Here is a 12,118-nt window from a genome sequence, read left to right as displayed (position 1 = left end):
ATAAATTGGGAAGCACAAGCTAATTAAAATACACTCGACTTGGAATAGCTTGACAAAGAAAACTATTAATTAATTGGGAGGGAGAATCCGGAGTTGGATCATTTAATTATTTAATCAAATATATTTTGTAAAAAATTATAGCAAGTGGCCCACTGGTAAGGGCGTAGACTGCGACTTCCCAATAAACAAAGAAAATGTGGGAGGTCTCGGGTTCAAGACTTTAAGCTGGTGAGTCTTCTTGATTGTGGTCACGGACATGTATCATTTCACCAAAAGTAATGTTTCGACATTATTGATTTAGTTTAGTAATGTAAATATATAATTTAGTAACAGAATCGGCTACAGCTGTCTTCGTTGCACCTTCAAATTTTCACCAAGCTTGCAGTGACAATGAAATACACTATAGCTTCCCAATATTGATGCAAGGGGAGGTCCTACGGCTGTGAAAATGATGTCAACTTTTTGGTCTATTTAAACACTATAGCTCCAACTCAACAATTGCACAGCCACTAGTATTTCTGCTGTATCTCCTACTTATATCCACACAAATCTCTCTCCTCCTTTCTTCTCTAAATTACACTTCTGCAACAAGAGACCCTTTGCTAAGCAGTTGTCCAGTCTCAATCCCTCTCCAGGAAGATGGCTGACCGGACAACTGACGATAATACAGTCTCCAGCCAACCCCAAAAAACCATTGCAGACTTTGATCCCCCACAGAAGCCCAAAAGAAATAAGTATGCCTTTGCTTGTGCTATTTTGGCCTCCATGACTTCAATCTTGCTGGGTTATGGTAAGTAAATATGCTTCAAACTTTATTTTCTTCATTGTTTTTGCTTCTTTTATGAAGCAATAGTAGAGCTGGAGAGAGAGTTCGAACTCAGACCTAAATTTGATGAATAATCTTAACCAACATAGCTACAATTATATTACATAATCTTAAACCGTATAATTTTGATGTCCCTTTTCAATGCTTTATGCATTAAAGAGATTAATGGAGGCTAATTAATGCTATTTCCAAAAGCATGGGAAGCACTTATTGCGTTCTAGTTTTTTACTTTGGAAACAAAGTTGTCTCCATGCACGTGTTGATGTTGGTTTTATCTACAGATATTGGTGTGATGAGTGGAGCTGCAATCTACATCAAAGACGACCTCAAAATCTCCGACGTGGAAGTCGAGGTCCTCCTTGGTATTCTCAACCTCTATTCACTCATAGGCTCCGCCGCCGCAGGCAGAACTTCAGATTGGGTCGGCCGCCGGTACACCATAGTCCTCGCCGGAGCCATCTTCTTCGTCGGGGCTCTCCTCATGGGATTCGCCACCAACTACTCCTTCCTCATGTTCGGCCGATTTGTTGCCGGAATCGGCGTCGGCTACGCCCTCATGATTGCTCCGGTGTACACCGCCGAGGTCTCTCCCGCGTCGTCACGTGGGTTCCTGACGTCCTTCCCAGAGGTTTGTTTTGTTTGTTTCTTACGTTGTTAAATATCCCTTTCGTATATCAAAATAATCTTGGATATCGTTTAGAATTACTTTCGGATTGGATCCAATCCAAGTCCAACTACCCAATTGTGTACCCTTCACTTTCTTGGACTTTTAAATTTTGATGTAGCTCAAAACATTTTTGCCTATTAGGCACCAGGCTGGCATGTTAGATAACTTTTTTGGTATGTTACCTAATCTTGGATATTCTCTGAGGGAAAATGCTAAGAGACCTTTTTCAGATCATGTTTTAAAAATCACATGATGTAGAGTGGTAGAGTTTATTTTGAATTTTTTATTAAAAAAAATTTAATCATCAACAGTTGCATATTATATATTATTTATAAAATATAGTCTAACAAGATGCTCTCTCGCATCTAGCATCACCCTTTTCCAATTCTTTCAAAAAAGCAGACATTGCCCACTTTACAAACAAGCAAAAGCTAAGAAGACAAAGTTTATCTTTTTTCCGTGCACTATTTTTGTTCTCTGGATCGAAGTAAAAATAAAAATAATTAAAAAGGAGAAAACAGTGTCCGGAAATTTTTTTTAAAGTGATGAAAAATTATTTCCATGCACTCTTTTTAGCGTTTTATATAATCTTTGGTAATTTTCATTCTTAAATTAAATAAATGAAACGAAAACTATAAATAAGAATAAACAAAGATTTGTTAAAGGCGAGTATGTGTTATTATAGTATGTGTTATTATTTCCCTCAGATGATTTGTTAAAGGCTACAAAGAGTATGGTAAACGTTTGACTCTTGGCTTAAGTGTATGTATTGTAAATTGTTATCCGATTACCCCTTTTCTTTTGTATTTTTCTAACAAGGGTATGACAAATAAATAATATTTTCAAGAAAGTTACTTCTTACTACCAATTTACCTAGCGTTTTTTAACAACGGCAGTGCAACTTAGAACCTTCAACAAAATAAAAACTTAGAGCGTCGTTAAATTAAATTATCATGTGCCAAAAGAATCATCATAATCCGTACAAGTATGTCATCACGATTTTTTATCTTTTAGGCCAGTGGCCCATTGTATATTATTAACTGAGTTGAATTTTCTTTTAAAGGTGTTCATCAATTCTGGGATATTGTTGGGCTACGTCTCCAACTATGCCTTCTCCAAGCTCCCAACACACTTGGGGTGGCGCCTCATGCTCGGCGTCGGAGCAATCCCTTCCATCTTTCTCGCCGTTGGTGTCTTAGCCATGCCGGAGTCACCTCGTTGGCTCGTCATGCAGGGACGGCTCGGTGACGCGACTCGTGTCCTCGACAAAACCTCAGACTCCAAGGAAGAATCTATGCTACGCTTAGCCGACATCAAAGAAGCCGCGGGAATCCCCGAGCACTGCACCGACGACGTCGTTCAGGTCCCTAAACGCAGCCAAGGCCAAGACGTCTGGAAAGAGCTGCTCCTCCATCCAACGCCAGCCGTTCGTCATATTTTGATCTGTGCCATCGGTATCCACTTCTTTCAACAAGCCTCGGGCATAGACGCCGTTGTTTTGTACAGCCCCAGGATCTTCGAGAAGGCGGGGATCACCAACTCCGATAAAAAGCTACTCTGCACCGTGGCCGTTGGATTCGTTAAGACCGTTTTCATCCTGGTCGCCACCTTTTTCGTCGACAAAGTCGGACGGCGTCCGTTGCTTCTTGCCAGCGTGGCGGGGATGATATTGTCGTTGACGGGGCTCGGCCTAGGCCTTACGATCATTGATCAGAACCACGAACGGATCCTGTGGGCCGCCGTTTTGTGCCTGACCATGGTTTTACTCTACGTCGCGTTCTTCTCGATCGGAATGGGCCCCATTACGTGGGTTTACAGTTCCGAGATCTTCCCGTTGAAGCTACGTGCTCAGGGGTGCAGTCTCGGAGTGGCGATGAACAGGGTGGTGAGTGGGGTCCTTTCGATGACTTTTATTTCATTGTATGAGGCCATCACGATCGGTGGGGCCTTCTTTCTTTACGCGGCAATCGCGTCGGTGGCGTGGGTCTTCTTTTTTACTATGCTCCCCGAAACTCACGGCCGAACCCTAGAGGATATGGAGGTCTTGTTTGGCAAGTTCCACAAGTGGAGAAAAGCTAATGCACTGCTCAAGCAGAAAAAGAATGCCAGTCATGGCGACGGTATCACTAACAACGGTCAAGTACAATTAGGAACAAGAGGGCAAGTTAATTAGATTAGTGAGTGAATGTGATCGATCATGTGGTGGAATATTCTACGTAATGGCTATAGCTCTTTGCCAAAAAAGTATTGTATGCATCGATTATATGTAACACGCACGATAAAAGTATGTTCCTCGTCTTACTCTGCTCCAAAGAAGGAGAGGGCAATCGACCCCTTAAGAAAGAAGGATTGTGTGCAATAAGAAAACATAGTTCAGATGAAATTCCATGTGTATTTTACAAGTTTGTTCTTCAAATCTGTTTTATTTGCGACTTTTATCTGTTCATCGAAAAGCAATGAGAATATAGTTTCAAATTGACCAATTTTAGCAAAAGTTAAGGAATGATACTAATTAGGCTTAAATGTAGTACAGGTCTTTAATATCATGTTAGTTTCATTAGTTCTTGAACAATTGAACTTAACAATGTGTTTACCATTGGTACTTTACACTAACACCGTCTATTTTTCCATTAAATTTAGAGGTATATTAGGAATTTCATCCTACATCACTAAAAATAAATTTAAAAATTAGAAATGAGAAAGAAAAAACAACCTTAAAAACCAGATTTAAAAAAAAAAAAATTGAATACGTATGACGTATTTTCGTAGTTCAATATGTGATTTGTTAGTTGTTTAAGTTCAACTACAATTCGATCTCCTCCCAACTTTGACATTGCATTGCCTAACATTTAAAAGTTGTTAAAGTCCAACCATTTTCATTTTGTATTTTTATACTTCAAATTCATTTTGTTTAAAGTTTTTTTTTTAACAAATAATATTATCTATACTAAGGGGGAAGAGGTGGGCTTAGCCTCATAATAGGCTAGCAATAATGTGTTTCAAATTTTACTTTGTAGAGAATTGAACCTAAGACCTCTCACTTGCAAGTGAAGATGAATATTACTAGACCGTAGTATTAAGTTGCATTTTGTTTTTAAGTTTTAGATATTAATTTATAAATTTTCATTTGTTTTTCAGCTTCTTCTATTGTTTTTTGAAGTTTTCAATTGAAGTTCTTAATATACCCTAGAATTAACTGAAAAAATACGTCGTTAATGAAAATGACCAATGGGACAACATAATGTTAAGTTTGATAACTAAAAAATATAATGGGAGAGTTTAGAGATTAAAATTAAAGAAAAACTAATGAAAATAGCTTAAAAACTTTGAGTTTTAATAATAAAGACAAAATAAATGATAAAGTGAATAGTGTCAGAATTGACTTTTTAGTGTAAAAATATAGTTTTTCGTTAAATTGAACAATACCTAAAACTTTTCGTTAAAATTTCCTAAAATTAAACTATAGGTAAAGTTCAAGACTATTCTTACCGTATAAAGCCAACTGAGTGATGCTATTTTATTGATATATTTATGGGATAATGATCCTCTGTATGTTTTTTTCGTACAAGATTATTCAAGGCTTTTGAATTCTAGCAATCGAACAAATCTGAAAGGTTAACAATGTGCCACGTTTTTAGTGAACTTAAAGTACTTAAATGACTTAAAGTATTTTTAGAAAAATTATTTTTTAAACTAATTTTTGGTAAAAATAAATTTAATGTTTGAAAAAACACTTAAAGTTGCAAGAAGAATAAAATTGATACTTTTGCGGAAGCATTTTAAATACTTTTAAAATCTAAAAATATTTTTTAAGTTGTTTTTAATCATTTAAAAACACTTCTAAACGAGCATGTATGGCATTCTTCCCATCTTTTTCTTCTCGACTATTCCTCTACCACCACTGCAACTGGCAATTGCATGTATCCTCCGAATCGGCTAGATGCAGTTGAGTCCTAGATCCGAAATCCGAAATCCTACATCGCACTTCCTAATATACAGCCACCAAAATACAGGAATTTCGCCTTTAATTTTATTATTATTATTATTATTTTGTTAGAATTTATTTTATTACTTTCTAATTAATTAAGTTGTAGATCAAATGCAATGGTCATGATCGAGAGTATTGCACAGACATGCACGAGAAAAGTCAGGCTGAGGACGTGCAAGATCACGTGGACCAATAGTTTTTTTGCACACGTAAAATATTTTTTTTTGGGGGGTAGAGCAAGGGACAAAACTCCAATGATCACGTGGACCAATAGTACTTTTCGCACACGTAAAATATTTTTTGGGGGAAGAGCAAAGGGACAAAACTTCAATAATTGAGAAAGGAAGGCAGTTAAAAATGAAAGAGATAATTACTTAGAGATCATACTTCTTAAATCACATCATATATGATGATTGATGAATGAATTTTCATTTTAACAATATATAAAAAAAATTTAAAAAAAATTCACCGTACAGTAAAAGTAGTGTTTTTTTCAAAGTATAGCAATACCAAATCACCCTTAAGAAAAACTACGGTTGGCCATGGCCCCGGAAAATTTTGACAAAACCTTGAGTATCCATTGCTTGTTTTTTGGGAAGAATGGGGAGAGGACCACACGGATTGCACATGGCCTCTGCAATCTACATATGAATAGGATTCAGTGTCGTTTACTTGTTTTAACCTTCTTGAGAAGGCAAGGCTCAGACTTTCTGCCTTTAACGTCGAAGTCGTACTCCAATATTACAGAGTGTTTGCACTTAAAATATACCCATTTTTACTTATTTGGGCAATTTGGGTAAAATATGGCATTTGGAGGATTAACATGCAAGAAGGCTAACTTGGAAAGAAATTTAGATGCAAGTAGAGGGGTTGGACACTATAATATTGTTCTTCCAATTTGTTTTGGTGGTGGAGATTTGTCAAGCATTGTTTAATCAAGATACATGCATCCTTGCAAATAGATTGGAAGGCAACATATGGGTGTGGATGCAAAGAAAATGTGAAAGAAGCCAACTTGCTTCTTTTAAATATTAGTTTATTACAAGTGGGAAAACATGTGCTAAAAACATATGGTGGAGATGCAAATTCCCTTTTTAATATTGTTTCTACATGCAAGTTGGCAAAAGCAATGCAAGCTACCAAAGTAAGGAAATGCAAGCTGCCCAAGCTTTTTTCGGGCAAGTACAAAACCTCAGCAGGAGGGTTTCCTCCAGACCTCTATAAAAAGGAGCAGATGCACAAGGATTATGGACACTCAAACAAACAAACAAAAGCACAAACTCTGCTCAAACCAGATTTGCCAAAAGCCTTCTTTTATCTAGTTTATTAGCTTTGCTGCTCACTTGCGGTATCGATCTCATTTGTAGCTTTTATGTACTCATTTCTAGTCATATAAATTCCAAGCAATCTGCAATATTAGTCACTTTCCTCTGTCATTTATATTTCCAAGCAACCTTGTCATTTACATATTGTTCTATCTCTCCATATAAGTAAAGTCCTTATTTTTAAGGCAAACAAAGAACCTTAATTTGAGCAACTCCCACTCAAATTGCACAATCTCTTGATTTGAAGTCAAAAGGCGCAACCTCAATCATTCAAATCCCGTCTACTAGCGGCATCTAGTAGTGGCACGCCCGCACCCACCAATCTCATATGTGAAGTAAATCTCCGGCTTGCCCGCAAGGCACCATAGCGGATTTAGGGAGCGAACACAGAGACTTGCCGGGAAGAAGATTTTAAAACCCGTACCGTTTAATCTTGGTTTTGGTATGTGAGGATGTTTATTGTTCCATTCAAAATCTAGTTTTGGACTAATCCTTCATCATTTTCTTTGACATCAATATAAAATATTTCATTCCTCCTATGTCGGTAACTTGAACTGCCGATATTTCATCATTGGTTGGACGTCCTAACTCCTAACGTAATTACGGATGTGTATTAATTGTACAAGTAATTATGTTGTTTAAGGAAAACTACATATTTTAATAGCTAGTGTCTGGTCCTACTATCCAAACTTCCTAGCTTTGCCACTGTTCTTTTGGTGTTGGAGGTAGCTTAACTTATTGTTTGTCTGGGTTTTTTGTTTTTTCTTTTACTTTTGGGTGCATATGGCATTTTAATTTTTTTTTTTTGCACATCCAAATGGATCTCAAAGTTACTTCATATTTATCTATTTTTTTCTTGTGCTATTTTTGCATTTTTGTTTTGTCTTATGAGAAATTTACACATTCACTTGAACAGTGACAGAGCCAGAATTTTATGTGTGGGAGACCCTTTCACATATTTAGGTAATTTAAACTCAGAACATGAGATATTAGAGTAATTTGTATAAAAATTGAAAGACCTTAAATTCATTAAAGAGGACTAAAAACATTGCACAAACCCAAAAACCCGAGTATGAGGTCAAGAATAAGCAAGAATTTTTATAAAATATAAGCTAAGGCCAGGAATGAAAGAGAGTTTGGATTGAGAACACATTTGAATTTTATGAGTATTAGACTGATATGCAGCAACAGCAACATCTATTATAGTAGCAAGAAGAAGAAAAAAAGGCAAGATGGGTCAAAAATCATTCTGGTCCCTTAGTGGCTTCGCCACTGCATTTGAGCTCCTAAGCTAATGTCTCTTCTTAGTTCCGGTTGCGGGTGGGGTTTAGGGTAATAAGAGTAAAATTGTTTACCTCATTAAAGTCATAGCAGTCGTTGATGTCTTCTAGCACCATGCTCTTCTTTTGGACATTATTCCTATACTAAAACCCAAACTCGAGTGTACTATTCATGGATAGTAAAATGGCGCAAATGTTGTTCTGGCTGGCTTTTGTTTGGCTTCTCTATAGTGAAAATGCATTTTCCCCCTTCCTCTCCAGATATGATCCCTGGAAGACACATTTTTAGCTTCTTCGTTGAATGTTGGGAAGGCAGGCATCTTGAAGTTGAGAGGAAAGGGATTATGCTTATCAATAAACTCCGGGTAGGGCTTCTAATAAGCGATTCTAAACAGCGGGCGAGCTTATTGTTGGGCATTCCTCACCACCATCTTCTTAACTCAGGTAACTCATCTCTGAGTTGTTGGTTGGCTGTATTATTAGGCGGGGTATGAGGAGGCAATTCCCACTTCAGGCTACGATCGTTGCCTAAGTTAATCTCCTTTCTTGGCTGGGGCTTTCTCCACTTGAACTCCCCTCCTTTAGTGACCATTGGTGGTGGCCTATAAGGTGGAGGTTTGTCTGCTTTGGTAAGCTCTCATTTCCTACTAGATTCCCCGATCAACTGGGGCATCCCATACTTCATTCTTTCTTACCCGATATGCCCCCTACTATTTAGTGAAAATAGGGGGTCGGGCAACTCTGCTTCCAGCATTTCTTCCAATACTGGCTGACTAGCTCCGGATTCTTCTTTATCCTTTCCTTTATTCCTTTTTTTTCTCAAGTAAAGGAAACAAAGGAATAACTGATTCATCCACAAGTATATTTTCCCGCATGGTTTCTCTAGCATGATCATTTTCTAGGGTAGGGTACTCCAGATCCAGCCTTCTTTGCAGATGTCCTGTTAAGGAACAGAGTCGGCTTACTTCTCTATTGTTTGTGAAGAGTTTCTCTCCATGCTCCTTATCACAACCATCATATAGTAGCATGCAAATTTTCATTTGTGACCTTTTCTCCAAATTTCTTAGAAGGGGTCAGGCTTTCCGTCAAGGCGAATCCTTGCAAGTCTTATGGGAGATTTGCCATGCTAGATCTTAGTGTGTACCAGGGTGGTTTTTGCTTTTATTCTCACCTAAATGTTTGTTCCTTCCTTTATCTTTTTGGCATACAAGATTTGTGGTCCCACTGGGCGTGCCAAAACTATGTTCGAGCAGGAAATCTGGCTGATGTGCATTCCTGGCTCAAGCACACAGCTCCCTGAGGAGTTGGCACTTTGGTTGATTGTTGGGCTCTTGCTTGTCGCAATGCTGCAAAAGGAGAACAAAGTTAGTTCTGAAAGGTGCCTTTGTGGGGCTTTAGGTGTAGGCCTTAAGACTCGCAATCAAAACCAACTAAGTGCTTAGGTGTGCCACTACCATCTATGTATGGCAAATGTAGAACAAGTGTGTTTTAAGTCGATTACTTGCGCCCCAAGTTATTTATGACTTCTTGTTTATCAAAGGATTGTTGTAGATAAGTTAAGTCTACATTAGGTTCTTTTCTATGCCTTGAGATCAAGGACTTTTAGTTATCTTGTATGTTTAAGGGGTGAAGGTCCAGATCTGATCAAGACATCAGTTTTAACTCATTCCAATCTTCTTGTGACAATAAAACCATTAAATGAACCAGATCTGAAAACTGATGGGGCTTTGAGTCATTAAAAGGCTGGAAACAACTTGATTATAAACTGGGGAATGCATTATGACACCAGATCTATTAATTGAAAGACAAAACAAATAGGGTATGACAAGATTTCACCTTCCGGGCAAGATTAAATGTCTTGCAGTCTCTTTTCTTTGCAGTTACAAAATGATTGAATACTAAAGGGGGATGACTAGTAAAGAGTTTATACAAGAGAGATCGATACTGCAGCATTTAGGAAAAGGTAGCAGAGCTTTTACATAGACAAAAAATGTCTTTCTAAGGAAATATAAGGCTAAAAGGGTGTAGAGTCTGGACAAAACATGACTTTCTGGGTGTTTGCTTGGCTGAGAGACAAGTTGTATGTTTGTTTAATTGGTTAAGTGTTCTTATCTTTAGGCCCTCTTCCTCCTTTTATAGATGAATTAACCTGACTTGTGTTGTTTCTGTTCTTGCCCGAAAGCAATTGGTTGGGAACCTTCAGTATTTTACATGCTATGCCATTCATAAAGTGCTTTTGGGCAGAGAGTTGATGGATTTCCATCGATTGTCACTTTAAGTTGATGGATTTCCATTGCTTTTGGGCAAAAACTCCTTTTATAGAACTTTTTTAGGCTTTCTCTTCTTTAAGCTCAAAGTTAAATATTAACCCAAACATTTATTGATAAGAAATAGATGTTCACAAATAGAAGCAGTGCCTCAATAATCGAAATCTTATCTTCAGGAAGTGATGAATTTATTGAGAACTATTTCAATACAAATATTGCAAATTCACGAAATCACGAAATCTGTAGGCAATATTTATGTTGCTGTTCTATACTTGAGCGGGATTTTCTTTCCCGAGAAAGGTAAACATTTTTTTTAATTTGTCTTTTATGCTTGAATCTGAATTGTGCCCTAAAATTCACAACTTGATTTAAATCAAATAATAAATGACATACTTTATACATTCATGAGTTTGGCTTATATGATAGATATGATATAAGGTATGGAAGTAATGTCCTAAACGAGGTTAGGCTAAGGAGACTAGTATTCTATAGATCAATTAATCCTTAAAAAAAGTTCCTAGTCGTTTGGAAAGTCAACTAGACACTAACTATATGAAAATGACGGTGTATATCACATTAAGGTTAGCATGATCTCGTGCTACGTGTGTGGGACACGTGGTGGATAAACATGTGTTTGTCTATTAGACAAGTTCACTAAATACTGATCGTGCAAGAAGCGTAAATGTATGGATGCTTACCAAATGTTAAACACTACAACGCTTCTGGTTGTAAGTAAACAAATAGTTCTCAAATCTGTGACATCTTAGGTATCTTATGCTTATAGTTGTGAACTTTGATTAGAGTATAACTTTCGCTAATTAAAATTTGTTTTATTTTCTGTAGAAAAGAATTATGTTTACAGTTATAATTCACAATCAAACCTCGATAACCAAATGATTGAACAAAAGAGGCAAAGGACATCTAGGGAAGAACCTGTTCTAGACCTAGAGATAATTTTGATCCAAGTTTCCTTATTATCATTGGTTCAACGATTGTAGTAAACTTTATCCAACTATAGATACTTGATCAGGGGCCAACTATCATGTATGTAACACACTACATGACATGAAGGCGGATGGAAATCTAAAACTAGGACAGATATACATGAGAATAGGAAATGATTTACAAGCTTCTGTTTGCACTACAAGCATGCATATTTTAGGCTTCCCAATGGCAAAATCTTCATCTGACAGAGTGCTTTTTCATTCTGATATGTATTTACAATATTGTGTCGCTTCCATATCTAAATTTAAATAGGTACTTTGTGATCCATTGTGATTTGAAGTGTGACAACACATTTAAGAATGAAATAACAAGTAATGGTTACCTACACTACTACGAAAGGGCCTTATTGTGTCGGTGGTTGCTGTTGCTTTATAAAACATAGTGGCGCTTAAGACATTACGACACCTACTTTACATGGTGTCGGAATTTCTATCACTTATAACCGACATAAACTGTTGATATCGCTTATAACCGACATAGATTTTAATATTTTTAAATAGTGGTGTCGCATTAAAAAAAAATGGTGTCGCTTTTAACCGACATAATGTCAGCATCGGTTTAAAAAAGACTGGTGTCGCTTTTTTCTGACACTAATGATAGTTTTTAAATATTTTCTCTATCACTCCCTTCCTCTCTTCTTCTATTTCAAAAACAAAAATAAAAAAATTTCTCACACACTTTGTGTGCCAATATGCTAGTAAAAAAATTTCTCAAAAACAAAAATAAAAAATTTTCTCACACACCAGTGTTGGTTGTAGCC

At 36.9% G+C, this 12,118-nt stretch overlaps 1 protein-coding gene across 1 annotated transcript; it reads left to right on the top strand.

The window, feature by feature from the left end:
• Positions 1–488: 488 nt before the first annotated feature.
• On the top strand, positions 489–3,876 carry LOC126585895 (putative polyol transporter 1). Its single transcript, XM_050250473.1, has 3 exons — positions 489–790; positions 1,108–1,454; positions 2,557–3,876. Exons 1-3 carry the CDS (start codon positions 640–642, stop codon positions 3,664–3,666), a joined length of 1,608 nt encoding a protein of 535 aa, XP_050106430.1. The 5' UTR covers positions 489–639; the 3' UTR covers positions 3,667–3,876.
• Positions 3,877–12,118: the final 8,242 nt, after the last annotated feature.

The sequence above is a fragment of the Malus sylvestris genome, chromosome 10 (genome assembly GCF_916048215.2).
Source record: "Malus sylvestris chromosome 10, drMalSylv7.2, whole genome shotgun sequence".
In the NCBI taxonomy this organism is placed as follows: domain Eukaryota; kingdom Viridiplantae; phylum Streptophyta; class Magnoliopsida; order Rosales; family Rosaceae; genus Malus; species Malus sylvestris.
The sequence above is the reverse complement of the archived record's forward strand: the minus strand, read 5'-3'. Positions and strand labels throughout refer to the sequence as shown.